This window comes from Cherax quadricarinatus, chromosome 81 (assembly GCF_038502225.1).
Source record: "Cherax quadricarinatus isolate ZL_2023a chromosome 81, ASM3850222v1, whole genome shotgun sequence".
Classification (NCBI taxonomy): Eukaryota; Metazoa; Arthropoda; class Malacostraca; order Decapoda; family Parastacidae; genus Cherax; species Cherax quadricarinatus.
Genome location: NC_091372.1, coordinates 11,022,854 through 11,046,537, shown reverse-complemented (window position 1 = coordinate 11,046,537; position 23,684 = coordinate 11,022,854). Strand labels below are relative to the sequence as shown.

Genomic DNA, 23,684 nt, shown 5'->3' with positions numbered 1-23,684 from the left:
GTCTTGAAGATAGCCAGGGGTCTTGAAGACAGCCAGAGGTCTTGAAGACAGCCAGGGGTCTTGAAGACAGCCAGAGGTCTTGAAGACAGCCAGGGGTCTTGAAGACAGCCAGGGGTCTTGAAGACAGCCAGAGGTCTTGAAGACAGCCAGGGGTCTTGAAGACAGCCAGGGTTCTTGAAGACAGTCTGAGGTCTTGAAGACAGCCAGGGGTCTTGAAGACAGCCAGGGGTCTTGAAGACAGCCAGGGGTCTTGAAGACAGCCAGAGGTCTTGAAGACAGCCAGGGGTCTTGAAGACAGCCAGAGGTCTTGAAGACAGCCAGGGGTCTTGAAGACAGCCAGGGGTCTTGAAGACAGCCAGAGGTCTTGAAGACAGTCAGGGGTCTTGAAGACAGCCAGAGGTCTTGAAGACAGCCAGAAGTCTTGAAGACAGCCAGAAGTCTTGAAGACAGCCAGAAGTCTTGAAGACAGCCAGAAGTCTTGAAGACAGCCAGAAGTCTTGAAGAGAGCTAGAAGTCTTGAAGACAGCTAGAAGTCTTGAAGACAGCCAGAAGTCTTGAAGACAGCCAGAAGTCTTGAAGACAGCCAGAAGTCTTGAAGACAGCCAGAAGTCTTGAAGACAGCTAGAAGTCTTGAAGACAGCCAGAAGTCTTGAAGACAGCCAGAAGTCTTGAAGACAGCTAGAAGTCTTGAAGACAGCTAGAAGTCTTGAAGACAGCCAGAAGTCTTGAAGACAGCCAGAAGTCTTGAAGACAGCTAGAAGTCTTGAAGACAGCCAGAAGTCTTGAAGACAGCCAGAAGTCTTGAAGACAGCCAGAAGTCTTGAAGACAGCCAGAAGTCTTGAAGACAGCTAGAAGTCTTGAAGACAGCCAGAAGTCTTGAAGACAGCCAGAAGTCTTGAAGACAGCCAGAAGTCTTGAAGACAGCTAGAAGTCTTGAAGACAGCCAGAAGTCTTGAAGACAGCCAGAAGTCTTGAAGACAGCCAGAAGTCTTGAAGACAGCCAGAAGTCTTGAAGACAGCCAGAAGTCTTGAAGACAGCCAGAAGTCTTGAAGACAGCTAGAAGTCTTGAAGACAGCCAGAAGTCTTGAAGACAGCCAGAAGTCTTGAAGACAGCCAGAAGTCTTGAAGACAGCTAGAAGTCTTGAAGACAGCTAGAAGTCTTGAAGACAGCCAGAAGTCTTGAAGACAGCCAGAAGTCTTGAAGACAGCTAGAAGTCTTGAAGACAGCCAGAAGTCTTGAAGACAGCCAGAAGTCTTGAAGACAGCCAGAAGTCTTGAAGACAGCCAGAAGTCTTGAAGACAGCCAGAAGTCTTGAAGACAGCCAGAAGTCTTGAAGACAGCCAGAAGTCTTGAAGACAGCTAGAAGTCTTGAAGACAGCCAGAAGTCTTGAAGACAGCTAGAAGTCTTGAAGACAGCCAGAAGTCTTGAAGACAGCCAGAAGTCTTGAAGACAGCCAGAAGTCTTGAAGACAGCCAGAAGTCTTGAAGACAGCCAGAAGTCTTGAAGACAGCCAGAAGTCTTGAAGACAGCCAGAAGTCTTGAAGACAGCTAGAAGTCTTGAAGACAGCTAGAAGTCTTGAAGACAGCCAGAAGTCTTGAAGACAGCCAGAAGTCTTGAAGACAGCTAGAAGTCTTGAAGACAGCTAGAAGTCTTGAAGACAGCCAGAAGTCTTGAAGACAGCCAGAAGTCTTGAAGACAGCCAGAAGTCTTGAAGACAGCCAGAAGTCTTGAAGACAGCTAGAAGTCTTGAAGACAGCTAGAAGTCTTGAAGACAGCTAGAAGTCTTGAAGACAGCCAGAAGTCTTGAAGACAGCCAGAAGTCTTGAAGACAGCCAGAAGTCTTGAAGACAGCCAGAAGTCTTGAAGACAGCTAGAAGTCTTGAAGACAGCTAGAAGTCTTGAAGACAGCTAGAAGTCTTGAAGACAGCTAGAAGTCTTGAAGACAGCTAGAAGTCTTGAAGACAGCCAGAAGTCTTGAAGACAGCTAGAAGTCTTGAAGACAGCTAGAAGTCTTGAAGACAGCCAGAAGTCTTGAAGACAGCCAGAAGTCTTGAAGACAGCTAGAAGTCTTGAAGACAGCCAGAAGTCTTGAAGACAGCCAGAAGTCTTGAAGACAGCCAGAAGTCTTGAAGACAGCCAGAAGTCTTGAAGACAGCTAGAAGTCTTGAAGACAGCTAGAAGTCTTGAAGACAGCCAGAAGTCTTGAAGACAGCCAGAAGTCTTGAAGACAGCTAGAAGTCTTGAAGACAGCCAGAAGTCTTGAAGACAGCTAGAAGTCTTGAAGACAGCCAGAAGTCTTGAAGACAGCCAGAAGTCTTGAAGACAGCCAGAAGTCTTGAAGACAGCCAGAAGTCTTGAAGACAGCTAGAAGTCTTGAAGACAGCCAGAAGTCTTGAAGACAGCTAGAAGTCTTGAGAAGTCTTGAAGACAGCCAGAAGTCTTGAAGACAGCTAGAAGTCTTGAAGACAGCCAGAAGTCTTGAAGACAGCCAGAAGTCTTGAAGACAGCTAGAAGTCTTGAAGACAGCCAGAAGTCTTGAAGACAGCCAGAAGTCTTGAAGACAGCTAGAAGTCTTGAAGACAGCCAGAAGTCTTGAAGACAGCTAGAAGTCTTGAAGACAGCCAGAAGTCTTGAAGACAGCTAGAAGTCTTGAAGACAGCCAGAAGTCTTGAAGACAGCTAGAAGTCTTGAAGACAGCCAGAAGTCTTGAAGACAGCCAGAAGTCTTGAAGACAGCTAGAAGTCTTGAAGACAGCCAGAAGTCTTGAAGACAGCTAGAAGTCTTGAAGACAGCCAGAAGTCTTGAAGACAGCCAGAAGTCTTGAAGACAGCCAGAAGTCTTGAAGACAGCCAGAAGTCTTGAAGACAGCCAGAAGTCTTGAAGACAGCCAGAAGTTTTGAAGACAGCTAGAAGTCTTGAAGACAGCTAGAAGTCTTGAAGACAGCCAGAAGTCTTGAAGACAGCCAGAAGTCTTGAAGACAGCTAGAAGTCTTGAAGACAGCCAGAAGTCTTGAAGACAGCCAGAAGTCTTGAAGACAGCCAGAAGTCTTGAAGACAGCCAGAAGTCTTGAAGACAGCCAGAAGTCTTGAAGACAGCCAGAAGTCTTGAAGACAGCTAGAAGTCTTGAAGACAGCCAGAAGTCTTGAAGACAGCCAGAAGTCTTGAAGACAGCCAGAAGTCTTGAAGACAGCCAGAAGTCTTGAAGACAGCCAGAAGTCTTGAAGACAGCCAGAAGTCTTGAAGACAGCTAGAAGTCTTGAAGACAGCCAGAAGTCTTGAAGACAGCCAGAAGTCTTGAAGACAGCCAGAAGTCTTGAAGACAGCCAGAAGTCTTGAAGACAGCCAGAAGTCTTGAAGACAGCCAGAAGTCTTGAAGACAGCCAGAAGTCTTGAAGACAGCCAGAAGTCTTGAAGACAGCTAGAAGTCTTGAAGACAGCTAGAAGTCTTGAAGACAGCTAGAAGTCTTGAAGACAGCTAGAAGTCTTGAAGACAGCCAGAAGTCTTGAAGACAGCCAGAAGTCTTGAAGACAGCCAGAAGTCTTGAAGACAGCTAGAAGTCTTGAAGACAGAGAGAAGTCTTGAAGACAGCCAGAAGTCTTGAAGACAGCCAGAAGTCTTGAAGACAGCCAGAAGTCTTGAAGACAGCCAGAAGTCTTGAAGACAGCCAGAAGTCTTGAAGACAGCTAGAAGTCTTGAAGACAGCCAGAAGTCTTGAAGACAGCCTTGAAGACAGCTCTTGAAGACAGCTAGAAGTCTTGAAGACAGCTAGAAGTCTTGAAGACAGCTCTTGAAGACAGCGAGAAGTCTTGAAGACAGCTAGAAGTCTTGAAGACAGCTAGAAGTCTTGAAGACAGCTAGAAGTCTTGAAGACAGCTAGAAGTCTTGAAGACAGCTAGAAGTCTTGAAGACAGCCAGAAGTCTTGAAGACAGCCAGAAGTCTTGAAGACAGCTAGAAGTCTTGAAGACAGCCAGAAGTCTTGAAGACAGCCAGAAGTCTTGAAGACAGCCAGAAGTCTTGAAGACAGCTAGAAGTCTTGAAGACAGCTAGAAGTCTTGAAGACAGCCAGAAGTCTTGAAGACAGCCAGAAGTCTTGAAGACAGCTAGAAGTCTTGAAGACAGCCAGAAGTCTTGAAGACAGCCAGAAGTCTTGAAGACAGCCAGAAGTCTTGAAGACAGCCAGAAGTCTTGAAGACAGCCAGAAGTCTTGAAGACAGCTAGAAGTCTTGAAGACAGCCAGAAGTCTTGAAGACAGCTAGAAGTCTTGAAGACAGCCAGAAGTCTTGAAGACAGCCAGAAGTCTTGAAGACAGCCAGAAGTCTTGAAGACAGCTAGAAGTCTTGAAGACAGCCAGAAGTCTTGAAGACAGCTAGAAGTCTTGAAGACAGCCAGAAGTCTTGAAGACAGCCAGAAGTCTTGAAGACAGCCAGAAGTCTTGAAGACAGCCAGGGGTCTTGAAGACAGCTAGAAGTCTTGAAGACAGCCAGGGGTCTTGAAGACAGCTAGAAGTCTTGAAGACAGCCAGAAGTCTTGAAGACAGCTAGAAGTCTTGAAGACAGCCAGAAGTCTTGAAGACAGCTAGAAGTCTTGAAGACAGCCAGAAGTCTTGAAGACAGCCAGAAGTCTTGAAGACAGCCAGAAGTCTTGAAGACAGCTAGAAGCCTTGAAGACAGCCAGGGGTCTTGAAGACAGCCAGAAGTCTTGAAGACAGCTAGAAGTCTTGAAGACAGCCAGAAGTCTTGAAGACAGCCAGAAGTCTTGAAGACAGCCAGAAGTCTTGAAGACAGCCAGAAGTCTTGAAGACAGCCAGAAGTCTTGAAGACAGCTAGAAGTCTTGAAGACAGCCAGAGGTCTTGAAGACAGCCAGAAGTCTTGAAGACAGCCAGGGGTCTTGAAGACAGCCAGAAGTCTTGAAGACAGCCAGAAGTCTTGAAGACAGCTAGAAGTCTTGAAGACAGCCAGAAGCCTTGAAGACAGCCAGAAGTCTTGAAGACAGCCAGAAGTCTTGAAGACAGCTAGAAGTCTTGAAGACAGCCAGAAGTCTTGAAGACAGCCAGAAGTCTTGAAGACAGCCAGGGGTCTTGAAGACAGCCAGAAGTCTTGAAGACAGCCAGAAGTCTTGAAGACAGCTAGAAGTCTTGAAGACAGCCAGAAGTCTTGAAGACAGCCAGAAGTCTTGAAGACAGCCAGAAGTCTTGAAGACAGCCAGAAGTCTTGAAGACAGCCAGAAGTCTTGAAGACAGCTAGAAGTCTTGAAGACAGCCAGAAGTCTTGAAGACAGCCAGAAGTCTTGAAGACAGCCAGAAGTCTTGAAGACAGCCAGAAGTCTTGAAGACAGCCAGAAGTCTTGAAGACAGCCAGAAGTCTTGAAGACAGCCAGAAGTCTTGAAGACAGCCAGAAGTCTTGAAGACAGCCAGAAGTCTTGAAGACAGCCAGAAGTCTTGAAGACAGCTAGAAGTCTTGAAGACAGCCAGAAGTCTTGAAGACAGCCAGAAGTCTTGAAGACAGCCAGAAGTCTTGAAGACAGCCAGAAGTCTTGAAGACAGCCAGAAGTCTTGAAGACAGCCAGAAGTCTTGAAGACAGCCAGAAGTCTTGAAGACAGCCAGAAGTCTTGAAGACAGCTAGAAGTCTTGAAGACAGCCAGAAGTCTTGAAGACAGCCAGAAGTCTTGAAGACAGCCAGAAGTCAGTCTTGAAGACAGCCAGAAGTCTTGAAGACAGCCAGAAGTCTTGAAGACAGCTAGAAGTCTTGAAGACAGCCAGAAGTCTTGAAGACAGCCAGAAGTCTTGAAGACAGCCAGAAGTCTTGAAGACAGCCAGAAGTCTTGAAGACAGCTAGAAGTCTTGAAGACAGCCAGAAGTCTTGAAGACAGCCAGAAGTCTTGAAGACAGCCAGAAGTCTTGAAGACAGCTAGAAGTCTTGAAGACAGCCAGAAGTCTTGAAGACAGCCAGAAGTCTTGAAGACAGCCAGAAGTCTTGAAGACAGCCAGAAGTCTTGAAGACAGCCAGAAGTCTTGAAGACAGCCAGAAGTCTTGAAGACAGCCAGAAGTCTTGAAGACAGCCAGAAGTCTTGAAGACAGCCAGAAGTCTTGAAGACAGCCAGAAGTCTTGAAGACAGCCAGAAGTCTTGAAGACAGCCAGAAGTCTTGAAGACAGCCAGAAGTCTTGAAGACAGCCAGAAGTCTTGAAGACAGCTAGAAGTCTTGAAGACAGCCAGAAGTCTTGAAGACAGCCAGAAGTCTTGAAGACAGCCAGAAGTCTTGAAGACAGCCAGAAGTCTTGAAGACAGCTAGAAGTCTTGAAGACAGCCAGAAGTCTTGAAGACAGCCAGAAGTCTTGAAGACAGCCAGAAGTCTTGAAGACAGCTAGAAGTCTTGAAGACAGCTAGAAGTCTTGAAGACAGCCAGAAGTCTTGAAGACAGCCAGAAGTCTTGAAGACAGCCAGAAGTCTTGAAGACAGCCAGAAGTCTTGAAGACAGCCAGAAGTCTTGAAGACAGCCAGAAGTCTTGAAGACAGCCAGAAGTCTTGAAGACAGCCAGAAGTCTTGAAGACAGCTAGAAGTCTTGAAGACAGCCAGAAGTCTTGAAGACAGCCAGAAGTCTTGAAGACAGCCAGAAGTCTTGAAGACAGCCAGAAGTCTTGAAGACAGCTAGAAGTCTTGAAGACAGCTAGAAGTCTTGAAGACAGCTCTTGAAGACAGCTAGAAGTCTTGAAGACAGCTAGAAGTCTTGAAGACAGCCAGAAGTCTTGAAGACAGCTAGAAGTCTTGAAGACAGCTCTTGAAGACAGCTAAGACAGCCAGAAGTCTTGAAGACAGCCAGAAGTCTTGAAGACAGCTCTTGAAGACAGCCAGAAGTCTTGAAGACAGCCAGAAGTCTTGAAGACAGCCAGAAGTCTTGAAGACAGCTAGAAGTCTTGAAGACAGCTAGAAGTCTTGAAGACAGCCAGAAGTCTTGAAGACAGCCAGAAGTCTTGAAGACAGCTAGAAGTCTTGAAGACAGCCAGAAGTCTTGAAGACAGCCAGAAGTCTTGAAGACAGCCAGAAGTCTTGAAGACAGCCAGAAGTCTTGAAGACAGCCAGAAGTCTTGAAGACAGCTAGAAGTCTTGAAGACAGCCAGAAGTCTTGAAGACAGCTAGAAGTCTTGAAGACAGCCAGAAGTCTTGAAGACAGCCAGAAGTCTTGAAGACAGCCAGAAGTCTTGAAGACAGCTAGAAGTCTTGAAGACAGCCAGAAGTCTTGAAGACAGCTAGAAGTCTTGAAGACAGCCAGAAGTCTTGAAGACAGCCAGAAGTCTTGAAGACAGCCAGAAGTCTTGAAGACAGCCAGGGGTCTTGAAGACAGCTAGAAGTCTTGAAGACAGCCAGGGGTCTTGAAGACAGCTAGAAGTCTTGAAGACAGCCAGAAGTCTTGAAGACAGCTAGAAGTCTTGAAGACAGCCAGAAGTCTTGAAGACAGCTAGAAGTCTTGAAGACAGCCAGAAGTCTTGAAGACAGCCAGAAGTCTTGAAGACAGCCAGAAGTCTTGAAGACAGCTAGAAGCCTTGAAGACAGCCAGGGGTCTTGAAGACAGCCAGAAGTCTTGAAGACAGCTAGAAGTCTTGAAGACAGCCAGAGGTCTTGAAGACAGCCAGAAGTCTTGAAGACAGCCAGGGGTCTTGAAGACAGCCAGAAGTCTTGAAGACAGCCAGAAGTCTTGAAGACAGCTAGAAGTCTTGAAGACAGCCAGAGGTCTTGAAGACAGCCAGAAGTCTTGAAGACAGCCAGAAGTCTTGAAGACAGCCAGAAGTCTTGAAGACAGCCAGAAGTCTTGAAGACAGCTAGAAGTCTTGAAGACAGCCAGAAGTCTTGAAGACAGCCAGAAGTCTTGAAGACAGCCAGAAGTCTTGAAGACAGCTAGAAGTCTTGAAGACAGCCAGAGGTCTTGAAGACAGCCAGAAGTCTTGAAGACAGCCAGGGGTCTTGAAGACAGCCAGAAGTCTTGAAGACAGCCAGAAGTCTTGAAGACAGCTAGAAGTCTTGAAGACAGCCAGAAGTCTTGAAGACAGCCAGAAGTCTTGAAGACAGCCAGAAGTCTTGAAGACAGCCAGAAGTCTTGAAGACAGCCAGAAGTCTTGAAGACAGCTAGAAGTCTTGAAGACAGCCAGAAGTCTTGAAGACAGCCAGAAGTCTTGAAGACAGCCAGAAGTCTTGAAGACAGCCAGAAGTCTTGAAGACAGCCAGAAGTCTTGAAGACAGCCAGAAGTCTTGAAGACAGCCAGAAGTCTTGAAGACAGCCAGAAGTCTTGAAGACAGCCAGAAGTCTTGAAGACAGCCAGAAGTCTTGAAGACAGCCAGAAGTCTTGAAGACAGCCAGAAGTCTTGAAGACAGCCAGAAGTCTTGAAGACAGCTAGAAGTCTTGAAGACAGCCAGAAGTCTTGAAGACAGCTAGAAGTCTTGAAGACAGCTAGAAGTCTTGAAGACAGCTAGAAGTCTTGAAGACAGCCAGAAGTCTTGAAGACAGCCAGAAGTCTTGAAGACAGCCAGAAGTCTTGAAGACAGCTAGAAGTCTTGAAGACAGCTAGAAGACAGCAGAAGTCTTGAAGACAGCCAGAAGTCTTGAAGACAGCCAGAAGTCAGTCTTGAAGACAGCCAGAAGTCTTGAAGACAGCCAGAAGTCTTGAAGACAGCCAGAAGTCTTGAAGACAGCTAGAAGTCTTGAAGACAGCTAGAAGTCTTGAAGACAGCCAGAAGTCTTGAAGACAGCCAGAAGTCTTGAAGACAGCCAGAAGTCTTGAAGACAGCCAGAAGTCTTGAAGACAGCCAGAAGTCTTGAAGACAGCCAGAAGTCTTGAAGACAGCCAGAAGTCTTGAAGACAGCCAGAAGTCTTGAAGACAGCCAGAAGTCTTGAAGACAGCCAGAAGTCTTGAAGACAGCCAGAAGTCTTGAAGACAGCCAGAAGTCTTGAAGACAGCCAGAAGTCTTGAAGACAGCCAGAAGTCTTGAAGACAGCCAGAAGTCTTGAAGACAGCCAGAAGTCTTGAAGACAGCCAGAAGTCTTGAAGACAGCCAGAAGTCTTGAAGACAGCCAGAAGTCTTGAAGACAGCCAGAAGTCTTGAAGACAGCCAGAAGTCTCTTGAAGACAGCCAGAAGTCTTGAAGACAGCTAGAAGTCTTGAAGACAGCCAGAAGTCTTGAAGACAGCTAGAAGTCTTGAAGACAGCCAGAAGTCTTGAAGACAGCTAGAAGTCTTGAAGACAGCCAGAAGTCTTGAAGACAGCCAGAAGTCTTGAAGACAGCCAGAAGTCTTGAAGACAGCTAGAAGTCTTGAAGACAGCCAGAAGTCTTGAAGACAGCCAGAAGTCTTGAAGACAGCCAGAAGTCTTGAAGACAGCCAGAAGTCTTGAAGACAGCCAGAAGTCTTGAAGACAGCCAGAAGTCTTGAAGACAGCCAGAAGTCTTGAAGACAGCCAGAAGTCTTGAAGACAGCCAGAAGTCTTGAAGACAGCCAGAAGTCTTGAAGACAGCCAGAAGTCTTGAAGACAGCCAGAAGTCTTGAAGACAGCTAGAAGTCTTGAAGACAGCCAGAAGTCTTGAAGACAGCCAGAAGTCTTGAAGACAGCCAGAAGTCTTGAAGACAGCTAGAAGTCTTGAAGACAGCCAGAAGTCTTGAAGACAGCCAGAAGTCTTGAAGACAGCCAGAAGTCTTGAAGACAGCCAGAAGTCTTGAAGACAGCCAGAAGTCTTGAAGACAGCTAGAAGTCTTGAAGACAGCCAGAAGTCTTGAAGACAGCCAGAAGTCTTGAAGACAGCCAGAAGTCTTGAAGACAGCCAGAAGTCTTGAAGACAGCCAGAAGTCTTGAAGACAGCCAGAAGTCTTGAAGACAGCCAGAAGTCTTGAAGACAGCCAGAAGTCTTGAAGACAGCTAGAAGTCTTGAAGACAGCCAGAAGTCTTGAAGACAGCCAGAAGTCTTGAAGACAGCCAGAAGTCTTGAAGACAGCCAGAAGTCTTGAAGACAGCCAGAAGTCTTGAAGACAGCCAGAAGTCTTGAAGACAGCCAGAAGTCTTGAAGACAGCCAGAAGTCTTGAAGACAGCTAGAAGTCAAGACAGCCAGAAGTCTTGAAGACAGCCAGAAGTCTTGAAGACAGCCAGAAGTCTTGAAGACAGCCAGAAGTCTTGAAGACAGCCAGAAGTCTTGAAGACAGCTAGAAGTCTTGAAGACAGCCAGAAGTCTTGAAGACAGCCAGAAGTCTTGAAGACAGCCAGAAGTCTTGAAGACAGCCAGAAGTCTTGAAGACAGCCAGAAGTCTTGAAGACAGCCAGAAGTCTTGAAGACAGCCAGAAGTCTTGAAGACAGCCAGAAGTCTTGAAGACAGCCAGAAGTCTTGAAGACAGCTTGAGAAGTCTTGAAGACAGCCAGAAGTCTTGAAGACAGCCAGAAGTCTTGAAGACAGCCAGAAGTCTTGAAGACAGCCAGAAGTCTTGAAGACAGCCAGAAGTCTTGAAGACAGCAGAAGTCTTGAAGACAGCCAGAAGTCTTGAAGACAGCCAGAAGTCTTGAAGACAGCCAGAAGTCTTGAAGACAGCCAGAAGTCTTGAAGACAGCCAGAAGTCTTGAAGACAGCCAGAAGTCTTGAAGACAGCCAGAAGTCTTGAAGACAGCCAGAAGTCTTGAAGACAGCCAGAAGTCTTGAAGACAGCCAGAAGTCTTGAAGACAGCCAGAAGTCTTGAAGACAGCCAGAAGTCTTGAAGACAGCCAGAAGTCTTGAAGACAGCCAGAAGTCTTGAAGACAGCCAGAAGTCTTGAAGACAGCCAGAAGTCTTGAAGACAGCCAGAAGTCTTGAAGACAGCCAGAAGTCTTGAAGACAGCCAGAAGTCTTGAAGACAGCCAGAAGTCTTGAAGACAGCCAGAAGTCTTGAAGACAGCTAGAAGTCTTGAAGACAGCCAGAAGTCTTGAAGACAGCCAGAAGTCTTGAAGACAGCTAGAAGTCTTGAAGACAGCCAGAAGTCTTGAAGACAGCCAGAAGTCTTGAAGACAGCCAGAAGTCTTGAAGACAGCCAGAAGTCTTGAAGACAGCCAGAAGTCTTGAAGACAGCCAGAAGTCTTGAAGACAGCCAGAAGTCTTGAAGACAGCCAGAAGTCTTGAAGACAGCCAGAAGTCTTGAAGACAGCCAGAAGTCTTGAAGACAGCCAGAAGTCTTGAAGACAGCTAGAAGTCTTGAAGACAGCCAGAAGTCTTGAAGACAGCCAGAAGTCTTGAAGACAGCCAGAAGTCTTGAAGACAGCCAGAAGTCTTGAAGACAGCTCTTGAGAAGTCTTGAAGACAGCTAGAAGTCTTGAAGACAGCCAGAAGTCTTGAAGACAGCTAGAAGTCTTGAAGACAGCCAGAAGTCTTGAAGACAGCCAGAAGTCTTGAAGACAGCTAGAAGTCTTGAAGACAGCCAGAAGTCTTGAAGACAGCCAGAAGTCTTGAAGACAGCTAGAAGTCTTGAAGACAGCCAGAAGTCTTGAAGACAGCTAGAAGTCTTGAAGACAGCCAGAAGTCTTGAAGACAGCCAGAAGTCTTGAAGACAGCCAGAAGTCTTGAAGACAGCCAGAAGTCTTGAAGACAGCCAGAAGTCTTGAAGACAGCCAGAAGTCTTGAAGACAGCCAGAAGTCTTGAAGACAGCTAGAAGTCTTGAAGACAGCCAGAAGTCTTGAAGACAGCCAGAAGTCTTGAAGACAGCCAGAAGTCTTGAAGACAGCCAGAAGTCTTGAAGACAGCCAGAAGTCTTGAAGACAGCCAGAAGTCTTGAAGACAGCCAGAAGTCTTGAAGACAGCCAGAAGTCTTGAAGACAGCCAGAAGTCTTGAAGACAGCCAGAAGTCTTGAAGACAGCCAGAAGTCTTGAAGACAGCCAGAAGTCTTGAAGACAGCCAGAAGTCTTGAAGACAGCCAGAAGTCTTGAAGACAGCCAGAAGTCTTGAAGACAGCCAGAAGTCTTGAAGACAGCCAGAAGTCTTGAAGACAGCCAGAAGTCTTGAAGACAGCCAGAAGTCTTGAAGACAGCCAGAAGTCTTGAAGACAGCCAGAAGTCTTGAAGACAGCCAGAAGTCTTGAAGACAGCCAGAAGTCTTGAAGACAGCCAGAAGTCTTGAAGACAGCTAGAAGTCTTGAAGACAGCCAGAAGTCTTGAAGACAGCTAGAAGTCTTGAAGACAGCCAGAAGTCTTGAAGACAGCCAGAAGTCTTGAAGACAGCCAGAAGTCTTGAAGACAGCCAGAAGTCTTGAAGACAGCCAGAAGTCTTGAAGACAGCTAGAAGTCTTGAAGACAGCCAGAAGTCTTGAAGACAGCCAGAAGTCTTGAAGACAGCCAGAAGTCTTGAAGACAGCCAGAAGTCTTGAAGACAGCCAGAAGTCTTGAAGACAGCCAGAAGTCTTGAAGACAGCCAGAAGTCTTGAAGACAGCCAGAAGTCTTGAAGACAGCCAGAAGTCTTGAAGACAGCTAGAAGTCTTGAAGACAGCTAGAAGTCTTGAAGACAGCTAGAAGTCTTGAAGACAGCCAGAAGTCTTGAAGACAGCCAGAAGTCTTGAAGACAGCCAGAAGTCTTGAAGACAGCTAGAAGTCTTGAAGACAGCCAGAAGTCTTGAAGACAGCCAGAAGTCTTGAAGACAGCCAGAAGTCTTGAAGACAGCCAGAAGTCTTGAAGACAGCCAGAAGTCTTGAAGACAGCCAGAAGTCTTGAAGACAGCTAGAAGTCTTGAAGACAGCTAGAAGTCTTGAAGACAGCTAGAAGTCTTGAAGACAGCTAGAAGTCTTGAAGACAGCTAGAAGTCTTGAAGACAGCTAGAAGTCTTGAAGACAGCTAGAAGTCTTGAAGACAGCCAGAAGTCTTGAAGACAGCTAGAAGTCTTGAAGACAGCTAGAAGTCTTGAAGACAGCTAGAAGTCTTGAAGACAGCTAGAAGTCTTGAAGACAGCCAGAAGTCTTGAAGACAGCCAGAAGTCTTGAAGACAGCTAGAAGTCTTGAAGACAGCCAGAAGTCTTGAAGACAGCCAGAAGTCTTGAAGACAGCCAGAAGTCTTGAAGACAGCTAGAAGTCTTGAAGACAGCTAGAAGTCTTGAAGACAGCCAGAAGTCTTGAAGACAGCCAGAAGTCTTGAAGACAGCTAGAAGTCTTGAAGACAGCCAGAAGTCTTGAAGACAGCCAGAAGTCTTGAAGACAGCCAGAAGTCTTGAAGACAGCCAGAAGTCTTGAAGACAGCCAGAAGTCTTGAAGACAGCCAGAAGTCTTGAAGACAGCCAGAAGTCTTGAAGACAGCTAGAAGTCTTGAAGACAGCCAGAAGTCTTGAAGACAGCCAGAAGTCTTGAAGACAGCCAGAAGTCTTGAAGACAGCCAGAAGTCTTGAAGACAGCCAGAAGTTGAAGACAGCTAGAAGTCTTGAAGACAGCTAGAAGTCTTGAAGACAGCCAGAAGTCTTGAAGACAGCTAGAAGTCTTGAAGACAGCCAGAAGTCTTGAAGACAGCCAGAAGTCTTGAAGACAGCCAGAAGTCTTGAAGACAGCCAGAAGTCTTGAAGACAGCCAGAAGTCTTGAAGACAGCCAGAAGTCTTGAAGACAGCTAGAAGTCTTGAAGACAGCCAGAAGTCTTGAAGACAGCCAGAAGTCTTGAAGACAGCCAGAAGTCTTGAAGACAGCTAGAAGTCTTGAAGACAGCCAGAAGTCTTGAAGACAGCTCTTGAGAAGTCTTGAAGAAGACAGCCAGAAGTCTTGAAGACAGCCAGAAGTCTTGAAGACAGCCAGAAGTCTTGAAGACAGCCTTGAAGACAGCTCTTGAAGACAGCCAGAAGTCTTGAAGACAGCAGCCAGAAGTCTTGAAGACAGCTAGAAGTCTTGAAGACAGCCAGAAGTCTTGAAGACAGCCAGAAGTCTTGAAGACAGCCAGAAGTCTTGAAGACAGCCAGAAGTCTTGAAGACAGCCAGAAGTCTTGAAGACAGCCAGAAGTCTTGAAGACAGCCAGAAGTCTTGAAGACAGCCAGAAGTCTTGAAGACAGCCAGAAGTCTTGAAGACAGCCAGAAGTCTTGAAGACAGCCAGAAGTCTTGAAGACAGCCAGAAGTCTTGAAGACAGCCAGAAGTCTTGAAGACAGCCAGAAGTCTTGAAGACAGCCAGAAGTCTTGAAGACAGCCAGAAGTCTTGAAGACAGCCAGAAGTCTTGAAGACAGCCAGAAGTCTTGAAGACAGCCAGAAGTCTTGAAGACAGCCAGAAGTCTTGAAGACAGCCAGAAGTCTTGAAGACAGCCAGAAGTCTTGAAGACAGCCAGAAGTCTTGAAGACAGCTAGAAGTCTTGAAGACAGCCAGAAGTCTTGAAGACAGCCAGAAGTCTTGAAGACAGCCAGAAGTCTTGAAGACAGCTAGAAGTCTTGAAGACAGCCAGAAGTCTTGAAGACAGCTAGAAGTCTTGAAGACAGCCAGAAGTCTTGAAGACAGCTAGAAGTCTTGAAGACAGCCAGAAGTCTTGAAGACAGCCAGAAGTCTTGAAGACAGCCAGAAGTCTTGAAGACAGCCAGAAGTCTTGAAGACAGCCAGAAGTCTTGAAGACAGCCAGAAGTCTTGAAGACAGCCAGAAGTCTTGAAGACAGCCAGAAGTCTTGAAGACAGCCAGAAGTCTTGAAGACAGCCAGAAGTCTTGAAGACAGCCAGAAGTCTTGAAGACAGCCAGAAGTCTTGAAGACAGCCAGAAGTCTTGAAGACAGCCAGAAGTCTTGAAGACAGCCAGAAGTCTTGAAGACAGCCAGAAGTCTTGAAGACAGCCAGAAGTCTTGAAGACAGCCAGAAGTCTTGAAGACAGCCAGAAGTCTTGAAGACAGCCAGAAGTCTTGAAGACAGCCAGAAGTCTTGAAGACAGCCAGAAGTCTTGAAGACAGCTAGAAGTCTTGAAGACAGCCAGAAGTCTTGAAGACAGCCAGAAGTCTTGAAGACAGCCAGAAGTCTTGAAGACAGCCAGAAGTCTTGAAGACAGCCAGAAGTCTTGAAGACAGCCAGAAGTCTTGAAGACAGCCAGAAGTCTTGAAGACAGCCAGAAGTCTTGAAGACAGCCAGAAGTCTTGAAGACAGCCAGAAGTCTTGAAGACAGCCAGAAGTCTTGAAGACAGCCAGAAGTCTTGAAGACAGCCAGAAGTCTTGAAGACAGCCAGAAGTCTTGAAGACAGCCAGAAGTCTTGAAGACAGCCAGAAGTCTTGAAGACAGCCAGAAGTCTTGAAGACAGCCAGAAGTCTTGAAGACAGCCAGAAGTCTTGAAGACAGCCAGAAGTCTTGAAGACAGCCAGAAGTCTTGAAGACAGCCAGAAGTCTTGAAGACAGCCAGAAGTCTTGAAGACAGCTAGAAGTCTTGAAGACAGCCAGAAGTCTTGAAGACAGCCAGAAGTCTTGAAGACAGCCAGAAGTCTTGAAGACAGCCAGAAGTCTTGAAGACAGCCAGAAGTCTTGAAGACAGCCAGAAGTCTTGAAGACAGCTAGAAGTCTTGAAGACAGCTAGAAGTCTTGAAGACAGCTAGAAGTCTTGAAGACAGCTAGAAGTCTTGAAGACAGCTAGAAGTCTTGAAGACAGCTAGAAGTCTTGAAGACAGCTAGAAGTCTTGAAGACAGCCAGAAGTCTTGAAGACAGCTAGAAGTCTTGAAGACAGGAAGTCTTGAAGACAGCCAGAAGTCTTGAAGACAGCCAGAAGTCTTGAAGACAGCCAGAAGTCTTGAAGACAGCCAGAAGTCTTGAAGACAGCCAGAAGTCTTGAAGACAGCCAGAAGTCTTGAAGACAGCCAGAAGTCTTGAAGACAGCCAGAAGTCTTGAAGACAGCCAGAAGTCTTGAAGACAGCTAGAAGTCTTGAAGACAGCCAGAAGTCTTGAAGACAGCCAGAAGTCTTGAAGACAGCCAGAAGTCTTGAAGACAGCTAGAAGTCTTGAAGACAGCCAGAAGTCTTGAAGACAGCCAGAAGTCTTGAAGACAGCCAGAAGTCTTGAAGACAGCCAGAAGTCTTGAAGACAGCTTGAGAAGTCTTGAAGACAGCCAGAAGTCTTGAAGACAGCCAGAAGTCTTGAAGACAGCTAGAAGTCTTGAAGACAGCCAGAAGTCTTGAAGACAGCTAGAAGTCTTGAAGACAGCCAGAAGTCTTGAAGACAGCCAGAAGTCTTGAAGACAGCCAGAAGTCTTGAAGACAGCCAGAAGTCTTGAAGACAGCCAGAAGTCTTGAAGACAGCCAGAAGTCTTGAAGACAGCCAGAAGTCTTGAAGACAGCCAGAAGTCTTGAAGACAGCCAGAAGTCTTGAAGACAGCCAGAAGTCTTGAAGACAGCTAGAAGTCTTGAAGACAGCCAGAAGTCTTGAAGACAGCCAGAAGTCTTGAAGACAGCCAGAAGTCTTGAAGACAGCCAGAAGTCTTGAAGACAGCCAGAAGTCTTGAAGACAGCCAGAAGTCTTGAAGACAGCCAGAAGTCTTGAAGACAGCCAGAAGTCTTGAAGACAGCCAGAAGTCTTGAAGACAGCCAGAAGTCTTGAAGACAGCTAGAAGTCTTGAAGACAGCCAGAAGTCTTGAAGACAGCCAGAAGTCTTGAAGACAGCCAGAAGTCTTGAAGACAGCCAGAAGTCTTGAAGACAGCCAGAAGTCTTGAAGACAGCCAGAAGTCTTGAAGACAGCCAGAAGTCTTGAAGACAGCCAGAAGTCTTGAAGACAGCCAGAAGTCTTGAAGACAGCCAGAAGTCTTGAAGACAGCCAGAAGTCTTGAAGACAGCCAGAAGTCTTGAAGACAGCCAGAAGTCTTGAAGACAGCCAGAAGTCTTGAAGACAGCCAGAAGTCTTGAAGACAGCCAGAAGTCTTGAAGACAGCCAGAAGTCTTGAAGACAGCCAGAAGTCTTGAAGACAGCCAGAAGTCTTGAAGACAGCCAGAAGTCTTGAAGACAGCTAGAAGTCTTGAAGACAGCCAGAAGTCTTGAAGACAGCCAGAAGTCTTGAAGACAGCCAGAAGTCTTGAAGACAGCCAGAAGTCTTGAAGACAGCTAGAAGTCTTGAAGACAGCCAGAAGTCTTGAAGACAGCCAGAAGTCTTGAAGACAGCTAGAAGTCTTGAAGACAGCTAGAAGTCTTGAAGACAGCCAGAAGTCTTGAAGACAGCCAGAAGTCTTGAAGACAGCCAGAAGTCTTGAAGACAGCTAGAAGTCTTGAAGACAGCCAGAAGTCTTGAAGACAGCCAGAAGTCTTGAAGACAGCCAGAAGTCTTGAAGACAGCTAGAAGTCTTGAAGACAGCTAGAAGTCTTGAAGACAGCCAGAAGTCTTGAAGACAGCCAGAAGTCTTGAAGACAGCCAGAAGTCTTGAAGACAGCTAGAAGTCTTGAAGACAGCCAGAAGTCTTAGTCTTGAAGACAGCTAGAAGTCTTGAAGACAGCCAGAAGTCTTGAAGACAGCTAGAAGTCTTGAAGACAGCTAGAAGTCTTGAAGACAGCCAGAAGTCTTGAAGACAGCCAGAAGTCTTGAAGACAGCCAGAAGTCTTGAAGACAGCCAGAAGTCTTGAAGACAGCTAGAAGTCTTGAAGACAGCCAGAAGTCTTGAAGACAGCCAGAAGTCTTGAAGACAGCCAGAAGTCTTGAAGACAGCCAGAAGTCTTGAAGACAGCTAGAAGTCTTGAAGACAGCCAGAAGTCTTGAAGACAGCCAGAAGTCTTGAAGACAGCTAGAAGTCTTGAAGACAGCCAGAAGTCTTGAAGACAGCCAGAAGTCTTGAAGACAGCCAGAAGTCTTGAAGACAGCCAGAAGTCTTGAAGACAGCTAGAAGTCTTGAAGACAGCTAGAAGTCTTGAAGACAGCTAGAAGTCTTGAAGACAGCTAGAAGTCTTGAAGACAGCTAGAAGTCTTGAAGACAGCTAGAAGTCTTGAAGACAGCCAGAAGTCTTGAAGACAGCTAGAAGTCTTGAAGACAGCTAGAAGTCTTGAAGACAGCTAGAAGTCTTGAAGACAGCTAGAAGTCTTGAAGACAGCCAGAAGTCTTGAAGACAGCCAGAAGTCTTGAAGACAGCTAGAAGTCTTGAAGACAGCCAGAAGTCTTGAAGACAGCCAGAAGTCTTGAAGACAGCCAGAAGTCTTGAAGACAGCTAGAAGTCTTGAAGACAGCTAGAAGTCTTGAAGACAGCCAGAAGTCTTGAAGACAGCCAGAAGTCTTGAAGACAGCTAGAAGTCTTGAAGACAGCCAGAAGTCTTGAAGACAGCCAGAAGTCTTGAAGACAGCCAGAAGTCTTGAAGACAGCCAGAAGTCTTGAAGACAGCTAGAAGTCTTGAAGACAGCTAGAAGTCTTGAAGACAGCCAGAAGTCTTGAAGACAGCTAGAAGTCTTGAAGACAGCCAGAAGTCTTGAAGACAGCCAGAAGTCTTGAAGACAGCCAGAAGTCTTGAAGACAGCTAGAAGTCTTGAAGACAGCCAGAAGTCTTGAAGACAGCTAGAAGTCTTGAAGACAGCCAGAAGTCTTGAAGACAGCCAGAAGTCTTGAAGACAGCCAGAAGTCTTGAAGACAGCTAGAAGTCTTGAAGACAGCCAGAAGTCTTGAAGACAGCTAGAAGTCTTGAAGACAGCCAGAAGTCTTGAAGACAGCCAGAAGTCTTGAAGACAGCCAGAAGTCTTGAAGACAGCCAGGGGTCTTGAAGACAGCTAGAAGTCTTGAAGACAGCCAGGGGTCTTGAAGACAGCTAGAAGTCTTGAAGACAGCCAGAAGTCTTGAAGACAGCTAGAAGTCTTGAAGACAGCCAGAAGTCTTGAAGACAGCTAGAAGTCTTGAAGACAGCCAGAAGTCTTGAAGACAGCCAGAAGTCTTGAAGACAGCCAGAAGTCTTGAAGACAGCTAGAAGCCTTGAAGACAGCCAGGGGTCTTGAAGACAGCCAGAAGTCTTGAAGACAGCTAGAAGTCTTGAAGACAGCCAGAGGTCTTGAAGACAGCCAGAAGTCTTGAAGACAGCCAGGGGTCTTGAAGACAGCCAGAAGTCTTGAAGACAGCCAGAAGTCTTGAAGACAGCTAGAAGTCTTGAAGACAGCCAGAGGTCTTGAAGACAGCCAGAAGTCTTGAAGACAGCCAGGGGTCTTGAAGACAGCCAGAAGTCTTGAAGACAGCCAGAAGTCTTGAAGACAGCTAGAAGTCTTGAAGACAGCCAGAAGCCTTGAAGACAGCCAGAAGTCTTGAAGACAGCCAGAAGTCTTGAAGACAGCTAGAAGTCTTGAAGACAGCCAGAGGTCTTGAAGACAGCCAGAAGTCTTGAAGACAGCCAGGGGTCTTGAAGACAGCCAGAAGTCTTGAAGACAGCCAGAAGTCTTGAAGACAGCTAGAAGTCTTGAAGACAGCCAGAAGTCTTGAAGACAGCCAGAAGTCTTGAAGACAGCCAGAAGTCTTGAAGACAGCCAGAAGTCTTGAAGACAGCCAGAAGTCTTGAAGACAGCTAGAAGTCTTGAAGACAGCCAGAAGTCTTGAAGACAGCCAGAAGTCTTGAAGACAGCCAGAAGTCTTGAAGACAGCCAGAAATCTTGAAGACAGCTAGAAGTCTTGAAGACAGCCAGAAGTCTTGAAGACAGCCAGAAGTCTTGAAGACAGCCAGAAGTCTTGAAGACAGCTAGAAGTCTTGAAGACAGCTAGAAGTCTTGAAGACAGCCAGAAGTCTTGAAGACAGCCAGAAGTCTTGAAGACAGCCAGAAGTCTTGAAGACAGCCAGAAGTCTTGAAGACAGCCAGAAGTCTTGAAGACAGCCAGAAGTCTTGAAGACAGCCAGAAGTCTTGAAGACAGCCAGAAGTCTTGAAGACAGCTAGAAGTCTTGAAGACAGCTAGAAGTCTTGAAGACTGCCAGAAGTCTTGAAGACAGCCAGAAGTCTTGAAGACAGCCAGAAGTCTTGAAGACAGCCAGAAGTCTTGAAGACAGCTAGAAGTCTTGAAGACAGCCAGAAGTCTTGAAGACAGCTAGAAGTCTTGAAGACAGCCAGAAGTCTTGAAGACAGCTAGAAGTCTTGAAGACAGCCAGAAGTCTTGAAGACAGCCAGAGGTCTTGAAGACAGCCAGAAGTCTTGAAGACAGCCAGAAGTCTTGAAGACAGCCAGAGGTCTTGAAGACAGCCAGAAGTCTTGAAGACAGCCAGGGGTCTTGAAGACAGCCAGGGGTCTTGAAGACAGCCAGAAGTCTTGAAGACAGCCAGAAGTCTTGAAGACAGCCAGAAGTCTTGAAGACAGCCAGGGGTCTTGAAGACAGCCAGAAGTCTTGAAGACAGCCAGAGGTCTTGAAGACAGCCAGAAGTCTTGAAGACAGCCAGAAGTCTTGAAGACAGCCAGAAGTCTTGAAGACAGCCAGGGGTCTTGAAGACAGCCAGGAGTCTTGAAGACAGCCAGGAGTCTTGAAGACAGCCAGGAGTCTTGAAGACAGCCAGGGGTCTTGAAGACAGCCAGGAGTCTTGAAGACAGCCAGGGGTCTTGAAGACAGCCAGGAGTCTTGAAGACAGCCAGGAGTCTTGAAGACAGCCAGGAGTCTTGAAGACAGCCAGAAGTCTTGAAGACAGCCAGGAGTCTTGAAGACAGCCAGGAGTCTTGAAGACAGCCAGGAGTCTTGAAGACAGCCAGGAGTCTTGAAGACAGCCAGGAGTCTTGAAGACAGCCAGGGATCAGTTTTTAGAAGATAAAAAATTAAATAATAGATTTTAACATGATATTAAGATATGACATTGTTTCTATACTGATGGAGTGAATACATCGTCTCCAGGCTGAGGGACTAATTACCTCAAACTCCTCCTCATCTTCCACCTTTCTTCTGTGCTTTGGACTGACGTTTCGTCAGTAAAGACTCTCATATCCTCCCAAAAGTGTCTCAATATTCAATCTGTTTTTTTAAGCCATTTTAATCCATTTTAAACCGAAATTCTCAGCATAACAAGGGACTTTCTATATAGTAGTATGTCATTGGTGTCAGCTATGGTCTTTATAAGTTGTATCTTGTACTGGTAGAAATTATTATAATTATTATTATTATTATTATTATTATTATTATTATTATTATTATTATTATTATTATTTTTATTTACATCATGATTGTTCACTCTCTGTCACCTGCCCAGAACATGCCAGTGGTCGAATTATTACCAACTGGTGGGCGAAACATCTCTGGGTAAAGATGAATGGTTCAGAGAACTGACAAGTTGATGAATTAGACACTTAATTCCTGCACATGTGTCTTATTCATCAATTTAGGCACATGTACACATAGGTACGATTCATACATAGTGTAAACTGCCCTCCAGGATAACTCAGAAAAGTCTGGCAAAGTGACTGATTTCCATTGTGGCCCGTGGCCTGGTAGACAATGCTCTCGCTTCACACACTGAGTGTCCGTGGTTCGATCTCCGGAAGGGGTAGAAACATTGGGCGTGTCTCCTTACACCTGTTGTCCAGTTCATCCAGCAGTAAGTAGGTACCTGGGTGTTAGTCGACTGGTGTGGGTGGCATCCTGGGGGATAAGTTTGAGGGCTGACTTTCTTGGGCTATTCTTGGTGACTAACCCTCCAGGGTTAAAAATCCCAACAATATCATATCTTTGCTCCCACAGCTGCCCAGACGGGTTCTCTCTCCGGCACCAGTATGTGGGGCAATAATGTGGGCAATAAGCCAGCGCCTCCAAGCCACTCCATCCACAATGATGACGTAAAGCCAACAGCCTCACCAGTGAGTATTATTACATGTGTTGAGTGTGTCTATGTCCATTTATAACATTGAAAATATGATGGGCAAATATTCTTCTTAGTGGGGTTGGGTTTGAGAAAGACCAACCTAGTATGGGCTAATAGATGTCCCGCAGCTCGATCGCTAGCTCACGTATACTGAGGTCCGGGGATCGAATCCCCGGTACGGCTGGAAAGCATTAGGACGTGTTACCATAAGACACCTGCTATCCATGTTCACCCACCAATAATAATAGGTACCTGGGTGTTAGTGGACTGGTGTGGGTCGCATCCTGGGACAAAATTGACCTAATTTGCGGGAAATGCTCAGCATAACAGTAGGCGAAATGATACATAGATAGGGCGGAGAGTCAGGTGGAGAATGTTGGGTAGGTTGGATCTGAGAGAGACCTGCACGGGACGGGCGGGTGTGTTCTCATGTAGGGTAACCATCAACAAGCCTGGAAAGGGCTTCATCTATGTTCCAGAAGCCGTTGGTCAGCTTGAAATTGTTAGATATACGTGATAATTCCAAAATTCTGCGATACTGACTCTCTTTTCCCCTGGCGCTGAGTGTTGATTAAATGGTATTTATCTCCAGTCTGACGATTAAATGGTATTTATCTCCAGTCTGACGATTAAATGGTATTTATCTCCAGTCTGACGATTAAATGGTATTTATCTCCAGTCTGACGATTAAATGGTATTTATCTCCAGTCTGACGATTAAATGGTATTTATCTCCAGTCTGACGATTAAATGGTATTTATCTCCAGTCTGACGATTAAATGGTATTTATCTCCAGTCTGACGATTCCTCGGAAGAAACTTCCTCGGAAGAAACTCCTTCTGAAGGAAGTTCCTCGGAAGAAAGTTCAGAAGAAGACAAGACTGAGGTTCCAGCCACCATCACATCTACCCATATAAAGAAGCCATTTACCTCTCCCAACAATGTAAATAAACTTGTTGCATCCTCCAGCTTCAGCAAAGTAAGTACTGTAGTTGTAGCAACTTTCACAGAGCCTCAGTAACGTAAGTACTGTAGTTGTAGCAACTTTCACAGAGCCTCAGTAACGTAAGTACTGTAGTTGTAGCAACTTTCACAGAGCCTCAGTAACGTAAGTACTGTAGTTGTAGCAACTTTCACAGAGCCTCAGTAACGTAAGTACTGTAGTTGTAGCAACTTTCACAGAGCCTCAGTAACGTAAGTACTGTAGTTGTAGCAACTTTCACAGAGCCTCAGTAACGTAAGTACTGTAGTTGTAGCAACTTTCACAGAGCCTCAGTAACGTAAGTACTGTAGTTGTAGCAACTTTCACAGAGCCTCAGTAACGTAAGTACTGTAGTTGTAGCAACTTTCACAGAGCCTCAGTAACGTAAGTACTGTAGTTGTAGCAACTTTCACAGAGCCTCAGTAACGTAAGTACTGTAGTTGTAGCAACTTTCACAGAGCCTCAGTAACGTAAGTACTGTAGTTGTAGCAACTTTCACAGAGCCTCAGTAACGTAAGTACTGTAGTTGTAGCAACTTTCACAGAGCCTCAGTAACGTAAGTACTGTAGTTGTAGCAACTTTCACAGAGCCTCAGTAACGTAAGTACTGTAGTTGTAGCAACTTTCACAGAGCCTCAGTAACGTAAGTACTGTAGTTGTAGCAACTTTCACAGAGCCTCAGTAACGTAAGTACTGTAGTTGTAGCAACTTTCACAGAGCCTCAGTAACGTAAGTACTGTAGTTGTAGCAACTTTCACAGAGCCTCAGTAACGTAAGTACTGTAGTTGTAGCAACTTTCACAGAGCCTCAGTAACGTAAGTACTGTAGTTGTAGCAACTTTCACAGAGCCTCAGTAACGTAAGTACTGTAGTTGTAGCAACTTTCACAGAGCCTCAGTAACGTAAGTACTGTAGTTGTAGCAACTTTCACAGAGCCTCAGTAACGTAAGTACTGTAGTTGTAGCAACTTTCACAGAGCCTCAGTAAC

General features: G+C 46.0%; 1 protein-coding gene across 3 annotated transcripts in view; it reads left to right on the top strand.

Annotated features, from left to right (window-relative positions):
* The window catches only part of LOC128699810 (uncharacterized), a 51,618-nt gene that overhangs the window by 2,873 nt on the left and 25,061 nt on the right, over positions 1 to 23,684 (top strand). For all 3 annotated transcript variants that reach the window (XM_070102404.1, XM_070102403.1, XM_070102405.1), the window contains exons 2-3: positions 21,597 to 21,712; positions 22,513 to 22,695. In XM_070102404.1, the coding sequence (XP_069958505.1) occupies positions 21,597 to 21,712; positions 22,513 to 22,695 (299 nt within the window). The remainder of the gene's footprint in view (positions 1 to 21,596; positions 21,713 to 22,512; positions 22,696 to 23,684) is intronic.